Source organism: Stigmatopora argus, unplaced genomic scaffold, assembly GCF_051989625.1.
Source record: "Stigmatopora argus isolate UIUO_Sarg unplaced genomic scaffold, RoL_Sarg_1.0 HiC_scaffold_38, whole genome shotgun sequence".
Classification (NCBI taxonomy): domain Eukaryota; kingdom Metazoa; phylum Chordata; class Actinopteri; order Syngnathiformes; family Syngnathidae; genus Stigmatopora; species Stigmatopora argus.
The window spans coordinates 451,850-475,487 of record NW_027520052.1 but is presented as its reverse complement, the minus strand read 5'-3'; the positions used below and the strand labels follow the sequence as shown (position 1 = coordinate 475,487).

The 23,638-nt window shown below is 43.9% G+C and overlaps 1 protein-coding gene across 2 annotated transcripts; it reads right to left on the bottom strand.

Moving 5' to 3' along the window:
- Positions 1-16,222: 16,222 nt before the first annotated feature.
- LOC144070347 (uncharacterized) lies at positions 16,223-20,239 on the bottom strand. Of its 2 annotated transcripts, XM_077594907.1 has the most exons (9): positions 20,212-20,239; positions 19,930-19,989; positions 19,306-19,377; positions 19,211-19,237; positions 19,080-19,133; positions 18,451-18,537; positions 18,070-18,159; positions 17,287-17,325; positions 16,223-17,097 (listed from the first exon to the last, which is right to left on the bottom strand). In XM_077594907.1, exons 1-9 carry the CDS (start codon positions 20,224-20,226, stop codon positions 17,095-17,097), a joined length of 447 nt encoding a protein of 148 aa, XP_077451033.1. In that variant the 5' UTR covers positions 20,227-20,239; the 3' UTR covers positions 16,223-17,094. The 2 variants fall into 2 exon arrangements, with proteins under 2 accessions (XP_077451033.1, XP_077451034.1); XM_077594908.1 differs by lacking the exon at positions 18,070-18,159.
- Positions 20,240-23,638: the final 3,399 nt, after the last annotated feature.

Below are 23,638 nucleotides of genomic sequence, written 5' to 3'. Positions count from 1 at the left end.
ATGCGCGCATGTCGTCAATTGGATGAGTTGGACTTGTAGGTGACGTGATTAAAGGTCGGTAGAAGAACCTGTAACCTATTTAGAGCTGCGGTACTTTTTAGTTTGAAGAAATTACAAGGCACAACAACATCTGAAAATCTTATAAATTAAAATTAACAATATAAAGTCATTCTCATTAAACCTTTATCAACAAGAATCAAATATACCCTCCAAAAAATATTTCAAATGTTTACACTGACAAGGGGACCACACGAGCTGAGCCAAAATGGCAGCAGAGCCAAAATGGCAGCAGAGCCAAAATGGCAGCAGAGCCAAAATGGCAGCAGAGCCAAAATGGCAGCAGAGCCAAAATGGCAGCAGAGCCAAAATGGCAGCAGAGCCAAAATGGCAGCAGAGCCAAAATGGCAGCAGAGCCAAAATGGCAGCAGAGCCAAAATGGCAGCAGAGCCAAAATGGCAGCAGAGCCAAAATGGCAGCAGAGCCAAAATGGCAGCAGAGCCAAAATGGCAGCAGAGCCAAAATGGCAGCAGAGCCAAAATGGCAGCAGAGCCAAAATGGCAGCAGAGCCAAAATGGCAGCAGAGCCAAAATGGCAGCAGAGCCAAAATGGCAGCAGAGCCAAAATGGCAGCAGAGCCAAAATGGCAGCAGAGCCAAAATGGCAGCAGAGCCAAAATGGCAGCAGAGCCAAAATGGCAACAATGGGGCAGCAAGTGGACCACACAAGCTGAGCCAAAATGGCCACAAGGAGGCAGCAATGGTACCACATGAGCTGAGCCAGAATGGCCACAAGGGGACAGCAAGGGGACCACAAGAGCTGAGTCAGAATGGCCACAAGGGGGCAGCAAGGATAAAACATTAATCAATTAGAAGATAAACTTACTTTTGACGACTTCAAAGATGGCGTCCACACGTTGGATTCTGGGATATGTGATGCATTCTGGGATGCGCGCATGTCGTCAATTGGATGAGTTGGACTTGTAGGTGACGTGATTAAAGGTCGGTAGAAGAACCTGTAACCTATTTAGAGCTGCGGTACTTTTTAGTTTGAAGAAATTACAAGGCACAACAACATCTGAAAATCTTATAAATTAAAATTAACAATATAAAGTCATTCTCATTAAACCTTTATCAACAAGAATCAAATATACCCTCCAAAAAATATTTCAAATGTTTACACTGACAAGGGGACCACACGAGCTGAGCCAAAATGGCAGCAGAGCCAAAATGGCAGCAGAGCCAAAATGGCAGCAGAGCCAAAATGGCAGCAGAGCCAAAATGGCAGCAGAGCCAAAATGGCAACAGAGCCAAAATGGCAGCAGAGCCAAAATGGCAGCAGAGCCAAAATGGCAGCAGAGCCAAAATGGCAGGAGAGCCAAAATGGCAGGAGAGCCAAAATGGCAGGAGAGCCAAAATGGCAGGAGAGCCAAAATGGCAGCAGAGCCAAAATGGCAGCTGAGCCAAAATGGCAGCAGAGCCAAAATGGCAGCAGAGCCAAAATGGCAGCAGAGCCAAAATGGCAGCAGAGCCAAAATGGCAGAGCCAAAATGGCTGAGCCAAAATGGCTGAGCCAAATGGCAACAAGGGGGCAGCAAGTGGACCACACAAGCTGAGCCAAAATGGCCACAAGGAGGCAGCAATGGGACCACATGAGCTGAGCCAGAATGGCCACAAGGGGGCAGCAAGGGGACCACAAGAGCTGAGTCAGAATGGCCACAAGGGGGCAGCAAGGATAAAACATTAATCAATTAGAAGATAAACTTACTTTTGACGACTTCAAAGATGGCGTCCACACGTTGGATTCTGGGATATGTGATGCATTCTGGGATGCGCGCATGTCGTCAATTGGATGAGTTGGACTTGTAGGTGACGTGATTAAAGGTCGGTAGAAGAACCTGTAACCTATTTAGAGCTGCGGTACTTTTTAGTTTGAAGAAATTACAAGGCACAACAACATCTGAAAATCTTATAAATTAAAATTAACAATATAAAGTCATTCTCATTAAACCTTTATCAACAAGAATCAAATATACCCTCCAAAAAATATTTCAAATGTTTACACTGACAAGGGGACCACACGAGCTGAGCCAAAATGGCAGCAGAGCCAAAATGGCAGCAGAGCCAAAATGGCAGCAGAGCCAAAATGGCAGCAGAGCCAAAATGGCAGCAGAGCCAAAATGGCAGCAGAGCCAAAATGGCAGCAGAGCCAAAATGGCAGCAGAGCCAAAATGGCAGCAGAGCCAAAATGGCAGCAGAGCCAAAATGGCAGCAGAGCCAAAATGGCAGCAGAGCCAAAATGGCAGCAGAGCCAAAATGGCAGCAGAGCCAAAATGGCAGCAGAGCCAAAATGGCAGCAGAGCCAAAATGGCTGAGCCAAAATGGCTGAGCCAAAATGGCAACAAGGGGGCAGCAAGTGGACCACACAAGCTGAGCCAAAATGGCCACAAGGAGGCAGCAATGGGACCACATGAGCTGAGCCAGAATGGCCACAAGGGGGCAGCAAGGGGACCACAAGAGCTGAGTCAGAATGGCCACAAGGGGGCAGCAAGGATAAAACATTAATCAATTAGAAGATAAACTTACTTTTGACGACTTCAAAGATGGCGTCCACACGTTGGATTCTGGGATATGTGATGCATTCTGGGATGCGCGCATGTCGTCAATTGGATGAGTTGGACTTGTAGGTGACGTGATTAAAGGTCGGTAGAAGAACCTGTAACCTATTTAGAGCTGCGGTACTTTTTAGTTTGAAGAAATTACAAGGCACAACAACAACTGAAAATCTTATAAATTAAAATTAACAATATAAAGTCATTCTCATTAAACCTTTATCAACAAGAATCAAATATACCCTCCAAAAAATATTTCAAATGTTTACACTGACAAGGGGACCACACGAGCTGAGCCAAAATGGCAGCAGAGCCAAAATGGCAGCAGAGCCAAAATGGCAGCAGAGCCAAAATGGCAGCAGAGCCAAAATGGCAGCAGAGCCAAAATGGCAGCAGAGCCAAAATGGCAGCAGAGCCAAAATGGCAGGAGAGCCAAAATGGCAGCAGAGCCAAAATGGCAGCAGAGCCAAAATGGCAGCAGAGCCAAAATGGCAGCAGAGCCAAAATGGCAGCAGAGCCAAAATGGCAGCAGAGCCAAAATGGCAGCAGAGCCAAAATGGCTGAGCCAAAATGGCTGAGCCAAAATGGCTGAGCCAAAATGGCTGAGCCAAAATGGCTGAGCCAAAATGGCTGAGCCAAAATGGCTGAGCCAAATGGCAACAAGGGGGCAGCAAGTGGACCACACAAGCTGAGCCAAAATGGCCACAAGGAGGCAGCAATGGGACCACATGAGCTGAGCCAGAATGGCCACAAGGGGGCAGCAAGGGGACCACAAGAGCTGAGTCAGAATGGCCACAAGGGGCAGCAAGGATAAAACATTAATCAATTAGAAGATAAACTTACTTTTGACGACTTCAAAGATGGCGTCCACACGTTGGATTCTGGGATATGTGATGCATTCTGGGATGCGCGCATGTCGTCAATTGGATGAGTTGGACTTGTAGGTGACGTGATTAAAGGTCGGTAGAAGAACCTGTAACCTATTTAGAGCTGCGGTACTTTTTAGTTTGAAGAAATTACAAGGCACAACAACATCTGAAAATCTTATAAATTAAAATTAACAATATAAAGTCATTCTCATTAAACCTTTATCAACAAGAATCAAATATACCCTCCAAAAAATATTTCAAATGTTTACACTGACAAGGGGACCACACGAGCTGAGCCAAAATGGCGGCAGTGCCAAAATGGCGGCAGAGCCAAAATGGCGGCAGAGCCAAAATGGCGGCAGAGCCAAAATGGCGGCAGAGCCAAAATGGCAGCAGAGCCAAAATGGCAGCAGAGCCAAAATGGCAGCAGAGCCAAAATGGCAGCAGAGCCAAAATGGCAGAGCCAAAATGGCAACAATGGGGCAGCAAGTGGACCACACAAGCTGAGCCAAAATGGCCACAAGGAGGCAGCAATGGTACCACATGAGCTGAGCCAGAATGGCCACAAGGGGGCAGCAAGGGGACCACAAGAGCTGAGTCAGAATGGCCACAAGGGGGCAGCAAGGATAAAACATTAATCAATTAGAAGATAAACTTACTTTTGACGACTTCAAAGATGGCGTCCACACGTTGGATTCTGGGATATGTGATGCATTCTGGGATGCGTGCATGTCGTCAATTGGATGAGTTGGACTTGTAGGTGACGTGATTAAAGGTCGGTAGAAGAACCTGTAACCTATTTAGAGCTGCGGTACCTTTTAGTTTGAAGAAATTACAAGGCACAACAACATCTGAAAATCTTATAAATTAAAATTAACAATATAAAGTCATTCTCATTAAACCTTTATCAACAAGAATCAAATATACCCTCCAAAAAATATTTCAAATGTTTACACTGACAAGGGGACCACACGAGCTGAGCCAAAATGGCAGCAGAGCCAAAATGGCAGCAGAGCCGAAATGGCAGCAGAGCCGAAATGGCAGCAGAGCCGAAATGGCAGCAGAGCCAAAATGGCAGCAGAGCCAAAATGGCAGCAGAGCCAAAATGGCAGCAGAGCCAAAATGGCAGCAGAGCCAAAATGGCAGCAGAGCCAAAATGGCAGCAGAGCCAAAATGGCAGCAGAGCCAAAATGGCAGCAGAGCACAAATGGGCAGAGCACAAATGGGCAGAGCACAAATGGGCAGAGCACACATGGGCAGAGCCAAATGGGCAGAGCCAAATGGGCAGAGCACAAATGGGCAGAGCACAAATGGGCAGAGCACAAATGGGCAGAGCACAAATGGGCAGAGCACAAATGGGCAGAGCACAAATGGGCAGAGCACAAATGGGCAGAGCCAAATGGGCAGAGCACAAATGGGCAGAGCACAAATGGGCAGAGCACAAATGGGCAGAGCACAAATGGGCAGAGCACAAATGGGCAGAGCCCAAATGGGCAGAGCCCAAATGGGCAGAGCCCAAATGGGCAGAGCCCAAATGGGCAGAGCCAAATGGGCAGAGCCAAATGGGCAGAGCCAAATGGGCAGAGCCAAATGGGCAGAGCACAAATGGGCAGAGCACAAATGGGCAGAGCACAAATGGGCAGAGCACAAATGGGCAGAGCACAAATGGGCAGAGCCAAATGGGCAGAGCACAAATGGGCAGAGCACAAATGGGCAGAGCCAAATGGGCAGAGCCAAATGGGCAGAGCCAAATGGGCAGAGCCAAATGGGCAGAGCACAAATGGGCAGAGCACAAATGGGCAGAGCACAAATGGGCAGAGCACAAATGGGCAGAGCACAAATGGGCAGAGCCAAATGGGCAGAGCCAAATGGGCAGAGCCAAATGGGCAGAGCACAAATGGGCAGAGCACAAATGGGCAGAGCACAAATGGGCAGAGCCAAATGGGCAGAGCCAAATGGGCAGAGCACAAATGGGCAGAGCCAAATGGGCAGAGCCAAATGGGCAGAGCCAAATGGGCAGAGCACAAATGGGCAGAGCACAAATGGGCAGAGCACAAATGGGCAGAGCACAAATGGGCAGAGCACAAATGGGCAGAGCACAAATGGGCAGAGCACAAATGGGCAGAGCACAAATGGGCAGAGCCAAATGGGCAGAGCCAAATGGGCAGAGCCAAATGGGCAGAGCCAAATGGGCAGAGCCAAAATGGCCACAAGGGGACCACAAGAGCTGAGTCAAAATGGCCACAAGGGGGCAGCAAGGATAAAACATTAATCAATTAGAAGATAAACTTACTTTTGACGACTTCAAAGATGGCGTCCACACGTTGGATTCTGGGATATGTGATGCATTCTGGGATGCGCGCATGTCGTCAATTGGATGAGTTGGACTTGTAGGTGACGTGATTAAAGGTCGGTAGAAGAACCTGTAACCTATTTAGAGCTGCGGTACTTTTTAGTTTGAAGAAATTACAAGGCACAACAACATCTGAAAATCTTATAAATTAAAATTAACAATATAAAGTCATTCTCATTAAACCTTTATCAACAAGAATCAAATATACCCTCCAAAAAATATTTCAAATGTTTACACTGACAAGGGGACCACACGAGCTGAGCCAAAATGGCAGCAGAGCCAAAATGGCAGCAGAGCCAAAATGGCAGCAGAGCCAAAATGGCAGCAGAGCCAAAATGGCAGCAGAGCCAAAATGGCAGCAGAGCCAAAATGGCAGCAGAGCCAAAATGGCAGCAGAGCCAAAATGGCAGCAGAGCCAAAATGGCAGCAGAGCCAAAATGGCAGCAGAGCCAAAATGGCAGCAGAGCCAAAATGGCAGCAGAGCCAAAATGGCAGCAGAGCCAAAATGGCAGCAGAGCCAAAATGGCAGCAGAGCCAAAATGGCAGCAGAGCCAAAATGGCAGCAGAGCCAAAATGGCAGCAGAGCCAAAATGGCAGCAGAGCCAAAATGGCTGAGCCAAAATGGCTGAGCCAAAATGGCTGAGCCAAATGGCAACAAGGGGGCAGCAAGTGGACCACACAAGCTGAGCCAAAATGGCCACAAGGAGGCAGCAATGGGACCACATGAGCTGAGCCAGAATGGCCACAAGGGGGCAGCAAGGGGACCACAAGAGCTGAGTCAGAATGGCCACAAGGGGGCAGCAAGGATAAAACATTAATCAATTAGAAGATAAACTTACTTTTGACGACTTCAAAGATGGCGTCCACACGTTGGATTCTGGGATATGTGATGCATTCTGGGATGCGCGCATGTCGTCAATTGGATGAGTTGGACTTGTAGGTGACGTGATTAAAGGTCGGTAGAAGAACCTGTAACCTATTTAGAGCTGCGGTACTTTTTAGTTTGAAGAAATTACAAGGCACAACAACATCTGAAAATCTTATAAATTAAAATTAACAATATAAAGTCATTCTCATTAAACCTTTATCAACAAGAATCAAATATACCCTCCAAAAAATATTTCAAATGTTTACACTGACAAGGGGACCACACGAGCTGAGCCAAAATGGCAGCAGAGCCAAAATGGCAGCAGAGCCAAAATGGCAGCAGAGCCAAAATGGCAGCAGAGCCAAAATGGCAGCAGAGCCAAAATGGCAGCAGAGCCAAAATGGCAGCAGAGCCAAAATGGCAGCAGAGCCAAAATGGCAGCAGAGCCAAAATGGCAGCAGAGCCAAAATGGCAGCAGAGCCAAAATGGCAGCAGAGCCAAAATGGCAGCAGAGCCAAAATGGCAGCAGAGCCAAAATGGCTGAGCCAAAATGGCTGAGCCAAAATGGCTGAGCCAAAATGGCTGAGCCAAATGGCAACAAGGGGGCAGCAAGTGGACCACACAAGCTGAGCCAAAATGGCCACAAGGAGGCAGCAATGGGACCACATGAGCTGAGCCAGAATGGCCACAAGGGGGCAGCAAGGGGACCACAAGAGCTGAGTCAGAATGACCACAAGGGGGCAGCAAGGATAAAACATTAATCAATTAGAAGATAAACTTACTTTTGACGACTTCAAAGATGGCGTCCACACGTTGGATTCTGGGATATGTGATGCATTCTGGGATGCGCGCATGTCGTCAATTGGATGAGTTGGACTTGTAGGTGACGTGATTAAAGGTCGGTAGAAGAACCTGTAACCTATTTAGAGCTGCGGTACTTTTTAGTTTGAAGAAATTACAAGGCACAACAACATCTGAAAATCTTATAAATTAAAATTAACAATATAAAGTCATTCTCATTAAACCTTTATCAACAAGAATCAAATATACCCTCCAAAAAATATTTCAAATGTTTACACTGACAAGGGGACCACACGAGCTGAGCCAAAATGGCGGCAGAGCCAAAATGGCGGCAGAGCCAAAATGGCGGCAGAGCCAAAATGGCAGCAGAGCCAAAATGGCAGCAGAGCCAAAATGGCAGCAGAGCCAAAATGGCAGCAGAGCCAAAATGGCAGAGCCAAAATGGCAACAATGGGGCAGCAAGTGGACCACACAAGCTGAGCCAAAATGGCCACAAGGAGGCAGCAATGGTACCACATGAGCTGAGCCAGAATGGCCACAAGGGGGCAGCAAGGGGACCACAAGAGCTGAGTCAGAATGGCCACAAGGGGGCAGCAAGGATAAAACATTAATCAATTAGAAGATAAACTTACTTTTGACGACTTCAAAGATGGCGTCCACACGTTGGATTCTGGGATATGTGATGCATTCTGGGATGCGTGCATGTCGTCAATTGGATGAGTTGGACTTGTAGGTGACGTGATTAAAGGTCGGTAGAAGAACCTGTAACCTATTTAGAGCTGCGGTACCTTTTAGTTTGAAGAAATTACAAGGCACAACAACATCTGAAAATCTTATAAATTAAAATTAACAATATAAAGTCATTCTCATTAAACCTTTATCAACAAGAATCAAATATACCCTCCAAAAAATATTTCAAATGTTTACACTGACAAGGGGACCACACGAGCTGAGCCAAAATGGCAGCAGAGCCAAAATGGCAGCAGAGCCGAAATGGCAGCAGAGCCGAAATGGCAGCAGAGCCGAAATGGCAGCAGAGCCGAAATGGCAGCAGAGCCAAAATGGCAGCAGAGCCAAAATGGCAGCAGAGCCAAAATGGCAGCAGAGCCAAAATGGCAGCAGAGCCAAAATGGCAGCAGAGCCAAAATGGCAGCAGAGCCAAAATGGCAGCAGAGCCAAAATGGCAGCAGAGCCAAAATGGCAGCAGAGCCAAAATGGCAGCAGAGCCAAAATGGCAGCAGAGCCAAAATGGCAGCAGAGCCAAATGGGCAGCAGAGCCAAATGGGCAGCAGAGCACAAATGGGCAGAGCACAAATGGGCAGAGCACAAATGGGCAGAGCACAAATGGGCAGAGCACAAATGGGCAGAGCACAAATGGGCAGAGCACACATGGGCAGAGCACACATGGGCAGAGCCAAATGGGCAGAGCCAAATGGGCAGAGCACAAATGGGCAGAGCACAAATGGGCAGAGCACAAATGGGCAGAGCACAAATGGGCAGAGCCAAATGGGCAGAGCCCAAATGGGCAGAGCCCAAATGGGCAGAGCCCAAATGGGCAGAGCACAAATGGGCAGAGCCAAATGGGCAGAGCCCAAATGGGCAGAGCCCAAATGGGCAGAGCCCAAATGGGCAGAGCCCAAATGGGCAGAGCCAAATGGGCAGAGCACAAATGGGCAGAGCACAAATGGGCAGAGCCAAATGGGCAGAGCCAAATGGGCAGAGCCAAATGGGCAGAGCACAAATGGGCAGAGCACAAATGGGCAGAGCACAAATGGGCAGAGCACAAATGGGCAGAGCACAAATGGGCAGAGCACAAATGGGCAGAGCACAAATGGGCAGAGCACAAATGGGCAGAGCACAAATGGGCAGAGCACAAATGGGCAGAGCACAAATGGGCAGAGCACAAATGGGCAGAGCACAAATGGGCAGAGCACAAATGGGCAGAGCACAAATGGGCAGAGCCAAATGGGCAGAGCCAAATGGGCAGAGCACAAATGGGCAGAGCACAAATGGGCAGAGCACAAATGGGCAGAGCACAAATGGGCAGAGCACAAATGGGCAGAGCCAAATGGGCAGAGCCAAATGGGCAGAGCCAAATGGGCAGAGCACAAATGGGCAGAGCACAAATGGGCAGAGCACAAATGGGCAGAGCCAAATGGGCAGAGCACAAATGGGCAGAGCCAAATGGGCAGAGCCAAATGGGCAGAGCACAAATGGGCAGAGCACAAATGGGCAGAGCACAAATGGGCAGAGCACAAATGGGCAGAGCACAAATGGGCAGAGCCAAATGGGCAGAGCCAAATGGGCAGAGCCAAATGGGCAGAGCCAAATGGGCAGAGCCAAAATGGCCACAAGGGGACCACAAGAGCTGAGTCAAAATGGCCACAAGGGGGCAGCAAGGATAAAACATTAATCAATTAGAAGATAAACTTACTTTTGACGACTTCAAAGATGGCGTCCACACGTTGGATTCTGGGATATGTGATGCATTCTGGGATGCGCGCATGTCGTCAATTGGATGAGTTGGACTTGTAGGTGACGTGATTAAAGGTCGGTAGAAGAACCTGTAACCTATTTAGAGCTGCGGTACTTTTTAGTTTGAAGAAATTACAAGGCACAACAACATCTGAAAATCTTATAAATTAAAATTAACAATATAAAGTCATTCTCATTAAACCTTTATCAACAAGAATCAAATATACCCTCCAAAAAATATTTCAAATGTTTACACTGACAAGGGGACCACACGAGCTGAGCCAAAATGGCAGCAGAGCCAAAATGGCAGCAGAGCCAAAATGGCAGCAGAGCCAAAATGGCAGCAGAGCCAAAATGGCAGCAGAGCCAAAATGGCAGCAGAGCCAAAATGGCAGCAGAGCCAAAATGGCAGCAGAGCCAAAATGGCAGCAGAGCCAAAATGGCAGCAGAGCCAAAATGGCAGCAGAGCCAAAATGGCAGCAGAGCCAAAATGGCAGCAGAGCCAAAATGGCAGCAGAGCCAAAATGGCAGCAGAGCCAAAATGGCAGCAGAGCCAAAATGGCAGCAGAGCCAAAATGGCAGCAGAGCCAAAATGGCAGCAGAGCCAAAATGGCAGCAGAGCCAAAATGGCAGCAGAGCCAAAATGGCAGCAGAGCCAAAATGGCAGCAGAGCCAAAATGGCAGCAGAGCCAAAATGGCAGCAGAGCCAAAATGGCAGCAGAGCCAAAATGGCAGCAGAGCCAAAATGGCAGCAGAGCCAAAATGGCAGCAGAGCCAAAATGGCAGCAGAGCCAAAATGGCAGCAGAGCCAAAATGGCAGCAGAGCCAAAATGGCAGCAGAGCCAAAATGGCAGCAGAGCCAAAACGGCAGCAGAGCCAAAATGGCAGCAGAGCCAAAACGGCAGCAGAGCCAAAATGGCTGAGCCAAAATGGCTGAGCCAAAATGGCTGAGCCAAATGGCAACAAGGGGGCAGCAAGTGGACCACACAAGCTGAGCCAAAATGGCCACAAGGAGGCAGCAATGGGACCACATGAGCTGAGCCAGAATGGCCACAAGGGGGCAGCAAGGGGACCACAAGAGCTGAGTCAGAATGGCCACAAGGGGGCAGCAAGGATAAAACATTAATCAATTAGAAGATAAACTTACTTTTGACGACTTCAAAGATGGCGTCCACACGTTGGATTCTGGGATATGTGATGCATTCTGGGATGCGCGCATGTCGTCAATTGGATGAGTTGGACTTGTAGGTGACGTGATTAAAGGTCGGTAGAAGAACCTGTAACCTATTTAGAGCTGCGGTACTTTTTAGTTTGAAGAAATTACAAGGCACAACAACATCTGAAAATCTTATAAATTAAAATTAACAATATAAAGTCATTCTCATTAAACCTTTATCAACAAGAATCAAATATACCCTCCAAAAAATATTTCAAATGTTTACACTGACAAGGGGACCACACGAGCTGAGCCAAAATGGCGGCAGAGCCAAAATGGCGGCAGAGCCAAAATGGCGGCAGAGCCAAAATGGCGGCAGAGCCAAAATGGCGGCAGAGCCAAAATGGCGGCAGAGCCAAAATGGCGGCAGAGCCAAAATGGCGGCAGAGCCAAAATGGCGGCAGAGCCAAAATGGCGGCAGAGCCAAAATGGCGGCAGAGCCAAAATGGCGGCAGAGCCAAAATGGCGGCAGAGCCAAAATGGCGGCAGAGCCAAAATGGCGGCAGAGCCAAAATGGCGGCAGAGCCAAAATGGCGGCAGAGCCAAAATGGCGGCAGAGCCAAAATGGCGGCAGAGCCAAAATGGCGGCAGAGCCAAAATGGCGGCAGAGCCAAAATGGCGGCAGAGCCAAAATGGCGGCAGAGCCAAAATGGCGGCAGAGCCAAAATGGCGGCAGAGCCAAAATGGCGGCAGAGCCAAAATGGCGGCAGAGCCAAAATGGCGGCAGAGCCAAAATGGCGGCAGAGCCAAAATGGCGGCAGAGCCAAAATGGCAGCAGAGCCAAAATGGCAACAAGGGGGCAGCAAGTGGGCCACAAGAGCTGAGCCAATATGGCCACAAGGAGGCAGCAAGGGGTCCACATGAGCTGAGCCAGAATGGCCACAAGGGGACCACACGAGCTTAGCCAAAATGGCCACAAGAGGGAAGCAAGGTGACCACACGAACTGAGCCAAAATGGCCACAGGGGGAATAAGGTGACCACGATTTGAGCCAAAATGGCCGCAAGGGGATCACACAGGAGCCAAAATGGCCACAAGGGGGAAGAAAGGTGACCACACGAACTGAGCCAAAATGGCCGCAAAGGGACCACATGAGCTGAACCAAAATTGCCAGGAGCTGAGCCAGAATGGCAACAAGAGGGCCACAAGTGGACCACACGAAAAATGACCGCAAGGGAACCACATGAGCTGAGCCAAAATGGCCACAAGGGTTAACCCTTACCCTAACACTAATCAATTACAAGAAGTAACTTACTTTTGACGACTTCAACGATGGCATCCACACGTTGCATTCTGGGATACATTATGCATTCTTGGATATGTGATGCATTCTGGGATGCGCGCATGTCGTTACACGTCGTCAATTGGACGAGTTGGACCCATAGGTGACGTGATTAAGGGTCGGTAGAAGAACCTGTAAACAAAGCCAGTGTTTACCAACCTATTTAGAGCTGCGGTACTTTTTACTTTGAAAAAATTACAAGGCACACCAACATTTGAAAATCTTACAATTTAAAATTAACAATGTCATTCTCATTAAACCTTTATCAACAAGAATCAAATAAACCCTCCAAAAAATATTTCAAATTCAAATGTTCACACTCACCATTGTCACAAAAAGTTGCACCCAATACCACGACAAGGGACCTGTTCCTAAATGGTCACAAGGTGGCAGCAAGAGACCATATGACCTTAGCCTAAATGGCCAACAGCAATAAATATACTGCAATAATTTTCTACCAATTATTTATTGCTGACCGCTGTGAATAAGGACTTATCACCTATCCTAACCCTACCAACCCCATGATCAGATAGTAACAGGCACTAAACTTCAGTAAAATATTTTGAATATGGCTCAAACTTTTAGGTTTCTTTTTATAATAAATATTTCATAACAGCTCCCAATAGCCTTCGACTAGTAAAATGGCGTCCACGCATGGCGTTGATTAATGGTCTGCAGAAGCACCTGTGGACTTAACAGCATTTTTCCAAAACTATTTGAGCTGCGGTACTTTTTACTTTGAAAAAATTACAAGAGACACTGGCCATTGTCGCAAAAAGTTGTACCCAATACCACAAGGATAAAGAGCAAGCAAACAAAACGGAATTTCTTTAAAACGTCTGATATGAGTAAATAAAAGAGCCGATAGTCGCCACTTTGAACAAAACTTAAGCCTCACAGGCTTTGGAATTTAACATTTAATTCAACAATTTCGACGACGCGTCACAATAAATAGTTATAATCAACTAGTTTCAGCAAAAGGTGCTAACGCCAAATAAGCGTGCCAGAATACGCCAAAACGGAGAAAAACAATCAATTACAAGACACTCACATTGGACTGCTTCTGCTTGAGACTGCCTTCGACTTGTAAAATGGCGGACACGCGTGGTGTTGATTAATGGTCTGCCGAAGCACCTGTGGACTTAACAGCGTTTTTTCATAACTATTTGAGCTGCGGTACTTTATACTTTGAAAAAATTACAAGAGACACTGGCCATTGTCGCAAAAAGTTGTACCCAATACCACAAGGAAAAAGAGCAAGCAAACAAAACGGAATTTCTTTAAAACGTCTAATATAAGAGAATAAAAAGAGCCAATAGTCGCCACTTTGAACAAAACTTAAGCCTCAGGCTTTGGAACGTTGACATTTAATTCAACAATTTCGACGAAGCGTCACAATGAATAGCTATATTAAACTAGTTTCAGCAAAAGATACTAACGCAAAATAAACGTGCAAGAATACGCCAAAACGGAGAAAAACATTACTCAATTACAAGACACTTACATTCAGCGACTGCTTGAGACGGCGTTCGACTTGTAAAATGGCGTCCCCCACGTGGCGGCTTGCCTTTGATCGAAAAGGAAACGCACAACGCGCATGCGCGGGCAAAAAGAGGGCTTTCTGGGTAATGAAGTATACTCGTGCACACAACACCGCCCAAATGTTACTTCTATTAAACACATGGTATTACTATTAAAACACTAGTTATACGTTACTTTGTTAAAATATGGCGAATCAGAAGAAATAAAACATTTTTTTCCAATCCAATATCCTATTTTTTGTGTTTTTTTCAGAGGGCGGAAGGAAGTAACGCCCCCACCCTTCTCTCTGTCCGTCTCTCTCTCCGTTCCCCCTTCGAAATACGTCTAACTTTACTTCTATTAAAGACATTTTATTACTATTAAACCACTAGTTATGTGTTAATAGATGGCGAATTAGAAGAAATAAAACATGTTTTCTAATCCAATATCCTGGTTTTGGTGTTTTTTTCAGCGGGTTGGAACGAATTAACGCCCCCACCCCTCTCTCTGTCCGTCTCTCTCTCTCTTCCCCCTTCGAAATGCGTCTAATTTTACTTCTATTAAACATGTTATTACTATTAAACCACTAGTTATGTGTTACTTTGTTAATAGATGGCGAATTAAAATAAATAAAACATGTTTTCTAATCCAATATACTGTTTTTAGGGGGGGGGGGTTCAGAGGGTTGGAACGAATTAACGCCCCCACCGCTCTCTGTCCGTCTCTCTCTCTCTTCCCCCTTCGAAATGCGTCTAATTTTACTTCTATGAAACACATTTGATTACTATTAAACCACTAGTTATGTGTTAATTTGTTAATTGATGGCGAATTAGAAGAAACAACATATTTTTTCCAATCCAATATCCTGTTTTTGTGTTTTTTTCAGAGGGTTGGAACAAATTAATTTGTTTTTAGTTCATTTCAATGGGAAACGTCCGCTCGAGTTACGAAAAGCTCGACGTACGATCTCAGTCCCGGAACGGATTAAGATCGTATGTCGAGGTACCACTGTAATTGAAATGGATTTGGGGCCTATTATTGCCAATGAAGGTTGGAGAGTTCACGTGATTTGCAAATGAACGTCTTTCTTTCCGCTTTTATTTAGGTTTGACGCAAATCCCCACTTCATCGGAATTGCGAGGGTCACTCACAGTGGCTCCAGCTAACCCTGGAGCTCCTGGTGGGCCAGGCGGGCCAGGGGTCCCTGGCTGGGAAATCATTTGAACCTGATGGGAAAGAAAACAAAGACGCCCAATATCAAGATGTCATGATGTGGACTCCAAGTGCGCTCCACTGACCAAGTTGTCATCCAGTCGGCAGTCGCCTTTTTCTCCTTTGTGTCCGTCCATACCCTGGTTGACACAGCACCAGCTCAACGTCAACATTGCCGTACTTCAATTAGGGATTATGTAGGCTAAGAAAGTGTCATCTCCCGCGGCACACCGGACCATCACTCAAGGCAAAACACTGACTCAAACCCTAAACCTGACCCCCCCTTGCCTGGGAACTATGAAAATGTCTTTATTTACAGTACCACAAATATGGGAAGTGCAACCATTACAAAGTACCCATGTAGCAACTTTAATTTCAAATGTATCCACATTTCATCAGTTAAATTGCATAATTTTGAATACGTGTGCTGCTAGGATTGACACACCTTGTCTTGAAATTATGAAAAAAAACTTGATTTACAGTTACAGTATCACATTAAAAAAACATTCAGGGGGATTCACATAATATTGTACTTGTGGAGTGAAGTGTGTTTTTTAATGGAGCTACTTTTTTCATTTTGAAATTATGAGCTGTACGGTGCTTTTATGACTGTTGTGAGTATTTTTGAGGGTTTAAAAGCTCTACAAACACATGGAAGTCTCCACTGCTTCGCCACTCTTCTGTTTTGAATGCAATTACTGTAACGCTCGAACTAAGCGGGCAGAATCTTTTGAACGTCCGCTTATTTGACCACGAAAATGCATTTTCAGTAAGGGTAGTAAGCAACTATTGCTGGACACCAAAGAGTTTCAGGCAACACTCCAGACTTGCTGAGAAAGCAGCGATGGAAAAAGTAAGATAGAAAACAGTGTGAAGTGGACAAAACAAAACAAACACTGAAGCAATGAAACAAAAGTCAGCAGCAAGAGTGAACAAAAATGGCTTCATCGAAGATGAAGAGATCAGGATTCTGTCTGGAAATGGCAAATGATAAGATATTTCAAAGCAAACCTATCAAATACCGCTCACCATCGGCTTGCTCGCTTTATTTTGAATATTGTAACAACGGCTCATCCAAATCATTCCATAAGCGTCAAATGACTAGGAATGGAAAACGTGACCGGACATCCATTTCCACAGCCGCGATCGTAAATAAACGGCCTAAAGCCTATGAAACTGTGCTTTAAAACCATCATTCTCCCCCATTAAATTGACCCACCACAGTGTGCTAAGGAAACTTTTTCCATATAGTAAAGCCTAAGAAGGGATGGCTCAAACCATAACATGCCGCAAATCCCTCCTTATGTGCCAGTGACGTCACAGCACGCAATGAGCCAAAATGATCAGCCGAGTGGATTAATTCAGCACTAACGAGAGCGTTCCATCTTGGACCATTCGAGTGTTCGGTAAGGCTCGTTGTTCTCCGTAGAGGTCAAACTCCGTGTGGGTGCCTTCTTCACCTGCACCTCCAAATGCGGCTTTCCCTGCCGGGCCTTTCGGCCTGCCTTCACGGCTGAATAAGACGCTTGCGTTTAAGCTTCTGCTTGGCCATCTCCTCCTTCCGGAAAACAGAGACAATAGTGATGCAGATTCCTTTGGCGGCGTTCGAGCGTCTATCCGTCGGGGCCGTTAAGTCAGACTTTGTTAGTAATGAAGTTAGGCTTGGATTGGCCCTTCAAAACAAAGCGTCCCACTTGCACTTTGCTACGTATTCCACGCACTCGGCAACTATGTTCTCAGGGCTTCTCACAATTCTGTGGCGTTGTCCATGTTTCAATATATTACAATTGAATGCTTATTCGAAAAAGTACAAGTGAAAAGTTGTTGGTCGTCAGTTCCAATATATACTAAAACCATATGTACAAGTCCCATGCGGCTGATTAGTCAGTCATCACTGCAAAAGAAGAGAGACGAGGTTAGTTATTATCATCTGGTGAGTAGCATTTTCATCTGCTGCTTGCATTACAATCAAATGATAAAAGTACCCGCTCGCATAAAGATATGCATTTCAGCAAAATCAGTCTTTTGAGTGATTGTCTCAGTTAGTAATGTAATATTTCTATAGTAAGCTGTTATTTCTCACCTTGTGCCAGCAGCCTGGTATGGGGAGCCCATCATGTCCCTGTGCAGTGACAATATTTACATGGAATTACTATTTTTGTGCCTCTTATACAGCGCATTTAAAAAAAAAAAAAAATCTATCAAACCATGAAGAAAAAAAAAAGGATTTTCTGGTGTCCTAAAAAGAGACCGAGAAGTCAGGAAGTTTTCCAATCTTTGCACTCTTAGGTAGAACCAGGCCAAAAAGGAAACATTTCAGAAATAACATTTAGATTGTTTTTTTTCAATGGATTAAAAGAACTGGATCGAAAACCCTAAATATTCAGTTTGTTATAGATCTAAAACTGATTTTTTTAAAGTGCTTTTACAACTTAAAACAACACAAAAAGAAAAGAATACAATTTGGGATTTAAAAAATGCAATTATTCATTTGAAAAGGGGGAAAACAGGAATTATTCCCTATATACATCGATAATCTTCATTTTAATTTGATCATCAAACAGAACGTCGGCACTCATGATTTACTTTCTCGGGCCGCACAAAATGAACTGGCGGGCCAGATTTGGCTCCCAGGCTGCACACTTTGATACCTGTGCTTGAAGTGTTTGAAAAAAATAAATAATAGTAAGAAAAAGAAAGAGAATAGGATGGAATGGTATACAGTAACTAAGATTAACCGGAATGTCCCAATTTAATAATGTTATCATTAAAAGAAAAGAGCAGCATTGAACAAACAAAGAGGCAAAAAAATGAGCTCAACATGAAGAGCCAAAGTAGAGAGAAGGAAGTAGAAACAATACTGTACCACAGGACAGGGAGCAAGAGGAGGAAGAAGAGGTGTTGAAGGAGAAGAAAGCACTCCTTTCACAGACACATCTTTTTTGTCATCACAAACCTGTTAGCAAGAGCCAGTTATAGCTTCCCGTTTTGGAAGAGGAAAATCGCAACAACAACAACAACAAAAATGGTATGTTGAGTGGAGAAGCAGGAAAACACAGAGCCCCAGACATGACTATTTTACAGAAATACTTTATACTTTGTTTTACGAGTTTGTTCGAGTGTATTTGAGCATGCGCACTGGCTCAATTTTTGTCATTTATGTCATGTCTGAGGCTTTGCAGGAAACAGTAAAATGTGGCTAATACATCAAGTGGCGGTCAAGTAATATGGTATAAAAGCGACCTACCACAGGACAGGGTTGATCGAGACCCGGAGGACCCTGTTCACCCTTCTGACCCTTTAGTCCTCTCTTTCCAACACTTCCTCTGTCACCCTGGACACATTGAGACAATAAAAATACATCCAATATTTACAGTAATTACACTCATTCATAATAATACGTATGAGAGTAGCCAGAAAAAAAAGCGATAGTCTTGAAAGGTGATTTTCTGTTTTGTATTTCATGACATATGCTCAGCTCGTTAGGCAAGAAATAACAAATAAAGAACATCTCACGCCACTGCTAACTTCAGTTACGATAAAATTCTAAACCTGGTCAAACTGGAAATGCGCAATTATGTATTAATTTCACAATGTTCACTTGCACAGTGCTTAAGAAAATAATTCATCCTAAAAACATATTTTAGAAATATTTGAAAGACTTTTGAATTTCATGTCATAGCTCTTAATTGTATGCGATTTCATGGGAATTTTGAACTAAATTCCACTAAACCAAACCCACAGACTCTCCAGTAATTAGAGCCCAAAGACAATAAAGCACAAATTTCAGAATCTAGTCATTATTTTGACGTAAAACAGTCAAACCAAACATAAAACCCACTTTTACACCTTTAACGTTGGTGTTTGCGTACCAACCTTATCGCCTCGTTCCCCCCGGTCGCCTTTCTCCCCCATCAGGCCCGGGAAGCCCTGGAAAAAAGTCAGAGGGCTTCGTTTATGGATGATATTCAGAACGAGCCGCTTCCGATTTTTCTGTAGACACTCACGTCAAGTCCAGGTTCGCCTGGCTTGCCCTGTAAACAGATTGGTGTCTCAGTAGGAAGTCATTTCAAAATAAATTCAATGGCGATGAGCCACCTACTTTTTCTCCTTTGGCTCCCGGAAGACCCACGAGCCCTGGAGAGCCCGGTATACCCTGAAGACCCTCCGATCCCTGCAGTTAGAGCGCAAACACGCATGACCACAGCTCCACCATTTGTTTCCTCCACACAACGATTCAATAGTATTGGGCTGAATATAAGACAGTGTTTTTTGTTGCATTGAAATAAGAGTGGTAAAAGTGGGGGTCGGTTTACATTCGGGGTCTAGACATTATAACCATTCACAACGCTAAATGGTGCCAGATATCTTTAAAGCGAATGCTTCACACTTTGATGGTTAATGCAGTTATTGCAATTTTGTTCTCTCATCACAGTAGATGAGTTCATTTACATTTCCAAAAACCAGAAGCCATTTTTTACAAATGTGATTGCACTTTAGTTTACATATTTAATTGTTCACATATTAAGAGGTGATAGAAACTTTTTGCATGATTTGAATGAGGCAAAGTAACATGTTTTTTCTCTCCAAAATATTGTTATAATCATTTGTTTCAGATGTACTGTCATTATTTTCGGTATAAAAAATCAATTTGGTGCTCAAAAAGCCTTTTTTTCAAACTTGAGTTTTGAAAAAGAGGGGTATGATCAGGGTCGATTTTGCTCACCTTGGGTCCTGGAATGCCATCGTCCCCCCTTTCCCCCTTTAATCCAACTCCTGGCTCACCCTGCATTGTAGCAGAGGAATTTAAGCCCCAAACGCGTAAAAAAACGTCAATTACATACGAACAGCCTGGCTGAGAAATGAGGGATAATCGCCTAGGCAACTTGTCATTTTTAAAAAAAATGGTGAAGGGCTCTCATGCGCTCCCAATTAGATTGCGTCCTAGGCGGTCCCCCGCATTGCCCATGGCCAAGACCAGCCCTGCATACAAAACTTGCATACTTACCTTTGGACCGGGCATTCCGTGCAGCCCCTGAAAATACAATACATCAATATACACTCACTTGTGGTGTTTACAAATATATTTATTTCTGTTTTTAAGTATTAACTCATTAGCTGCCATCACCGTCAAAGCCAGCGAAATCACTCATACAGTGGTACCTCGACCTACGATCAGCTCGTGGTACGACGAAAATTTCGATCGAATAATTGGCCCGCGATACCATCTAAATTTCGAGATGCGACCAAGCCAGGTGGCCATGACATGAGAGGCTGTTTATCATTGTAGCGCACTGTTTTTTGGCCGCATCTCTTTCGTGTATAACACACATCTACGAGCACTGAACGATTTATTCAGACAAGTTTCGACCAGGAAACGCACGACGCGTATGCGCGGGCAAAAATAGGGCTTTCTGGGCAATGAAGTATACTCGTGCACACAACACCGCCCAATTTTACTTCTATTAAACACATTTTATTACTATTAAAACACTAGTCATGTTACTTTGTTAATAGATGGCAAAATAGAAGAAATAAAACTTTTTTTCCAATCCAATATCCTATTCTTTTGTGTTTTTCAGAGGGTTGGAAAGAATTAAGGCCCCCACCCCTCTCTGTCCGTCTCTCTATCCCTTCCCCCTTCGAAATGCGTCTAACTTTACTTCTATTAAACACATTATTACTATTAAAACACTAGTTATGTTACTTTGTTAATAGATGGCGAAATAGAAGAAATAAAACATTTTTTTCCAATCCAATATCCTATTTTTTGTGTTTTTCAGAGGGTTGGAAGGAATTAACGCCCCCACCCCTCTCTGTCCGTCTCTCTATCCCTTCCCCCTTCGAAATGCGTCTAATTTTACTTCTATTAAACGCATTTTATTAATATTAAAACACTAGTTATGTTACTTTGTTAATAGATGGCGAAATAGAAGAAATAAAGCATTTTTTTCCAATCCAATATCCTATTTTTTGTGTTTTTCAGAGGGTTGGAAAGAATTAAGGCCCCCACCCCTCTCTGTCCGTCTCTCTATCCCTTCCCCCTTCGAAATGCGTCTAACTTTACTTCTATTAAACACATTATTACTATTAAAACACTAGTTATGTTACTTTGTTAATAGATGGCGAAATAGAAGAAATAAAACATTTTTTCCAATCCAATATCCTTTTTTTGTGTTTTTCAGAGGGTTGGAAGGAATTAACGCCCCCACCCCTCTCTGTCCGTCTCTCTATCCCTTCCCCCTTTGAAATGCGTCTAACTTTACTTCTATTAAACACATTTTATTACTATTAAAACACTAGTCATGTTACTTTGTTAATAGATGGCGAAATAGAAGAAATAAAACATTTTTTTCCAATCCATTATCCTATTTTTTGTGTTTTTGAGAGGGTTGGAAAGAATTAAGGCCCCCACCCCTCTCTGTCCGTCTCTCTATCCCTTCCCCCTTCGAAATGCGTCTAACTTTACTTCTATTAAACACATTATTACTATTAAAACACTAGTTATGTTACTTTGTTAATAGATGGCGAAATAGAAGAAATAAAACATTTTTTTCCAATCCAATATCCTATTTTTTGTGTTTTTCAGAGGGTTGGAAGGAATTAACGCCCCCACCCCTCTCTGTCCGTCTCTCTATCCCTTCCCCCTTCGAAATGCGTCTAATTTTACTTCTATTAAACGCATTTTATTACTATTAAAACACTAGTTATGTTACTTTGTTAATAGATGGCGAAATAGATGAAATAAAACATTTTTTTTCCAATCCAATATCCTATTTTTTGTGTTTTTCAGAGGGTTGGAAAGAATTAAGGCCCCCACCCCTCTCTGTCCGTCTCTCTATCCCTTCCCCCGTCGAAATGCGTCTAATTTTACTTCTATTAAACGCATTTTATTAATATTAAAACACTAGTTATGTTACTTTGTTAATAGATGGCGAAATAGATGAAATAAAACATTTTTTTTCCAATCCAATATCCTATTTTTTGTGTTTTTCAGAGGGTTGGAAAGAATTAAGGCCCCCACCCCTCTCTGTCCGTCTCTCTATCCCTTCCCCCTTCGAAATGCGTCTAACTTTACTTCTATTAAACACATTATTACTATTAAAACACTAGTTATGTTACTTTGTTAATATATGGCGAAATAGAAGAAATAAAACATTTTTTCCAATCCAATATCCTATTTTTTGTGTTTTTCAGAGGGTTGGAAAGAATTAAGGCCCCCACCCCTCTCTGTCCGTCTCTCTAGCCCTTCCCCCTTCGAAATGTGTCTAACTTTACTTCTATTAAACACATTTTATTACTATTAAACACTAGTTATGTTACTTTGTTAATAGATGGCGAAATAGAAGAAATAAAACATTTTTTTCCAATCCAATATCCTATTTTTTGTGTTTTTCAGAGGGTTGGAAGGAATTAACGCCCCCACCCCTCTCTGTCCGTCTCTCTATCCCTTCCCCCTTTGAAATGCGTCTAACTTTACTTCTATTAAACACATTTTATTACTATTAAAACACTAGTTATGTTACTTTGTTAATAGATGGCGAAATAGAAGAAATAAAACATTTTTTTCCAATCCAATATCCTATTTTTTGTGTTTTTCAGAGGGTTGGAAGGAATTAACGCCCCCACCCCTCTCTGTCCGTCTCTCTATCCCTTCCCCCTTCGAAATGCGTCTAATTTTACTTCTATTAAACGCATTTTATTACTATTAAAACACTAGTTATGTTACTTTGTTAATAGATGGCGAAATAGAAGAAATAAAACATTTTTTCCAATCCAATATCCTATTTTTTGTGTTTTTCAGAGGGTTGGAAGGAATTAACGCCCCCACCCCTCTCTGTCCGTCTCTCTATCCCTTCCCCCTTCGAAATGCGTCTAATTTTACTTCTATTAAACACATTTTATTACTATTAAAACACTAGTTATGTTACTTTGTTAATAGATGGCGAAATAGAAGAAATAAAACATTTTTTCCAATCCAATATCCTATTTTTTGTGTTTTTCAGAGGGTTGGAAAGAATTAAGGCCCCCACCCCTCTCTGTCCGTCTCTCTATCCCTTCCCCCTTCGAAATGCGTCTAACTTTACTTCTATTAAACACATTATTACTATTAAAACACTAGTTATGTTACTTTGTTAATAGATGGCGAAATAGAAGAAATAAAACATTTTTTCCAATCCAATATCCTATTTTTTGTGTTTTTCAGAGGGTTGGAAAGAATTAAGGCCCCCACCCCTCTCTGTCCGTCTCTCTATCCCTTCCCCCTTCGAAATGCGTCTAACTTTACTTCTATTAAACACATTATTACTATTAAAACACTAGTTATGTTACTTTGTTAATAGATGGCGAAATAGAAGAAATAAAACATTTTTTCCAATCCAATATCCTTTTTTTGTGTTTTTCAGAGGGTTGGAAGGAATTAACGCCCCCACCCC

What these genes read in the sequence shown, in the direction of transcription:
- LOC144070347 (XM_077594907.1), bottom strand. An exon ending in ATGGCATTCCAGGACCCAAG is followed by an intron (nt 19,378 to 19,929) that starts GTGAGCAAAATC and finishes CTCTAACTGCAG; the next exon opens with GGATCGGAGGGTCTTCAGGG. An exon ending in CGGGAGCCAAAGGAGAAAAA is followed by an intron (nt 19,238 to 19,305) that starts GTAGGTGGCTCA and finishes ATCTGTTTACAG; the next exon opens with GGCAAGCCAGGCGAACCTGG.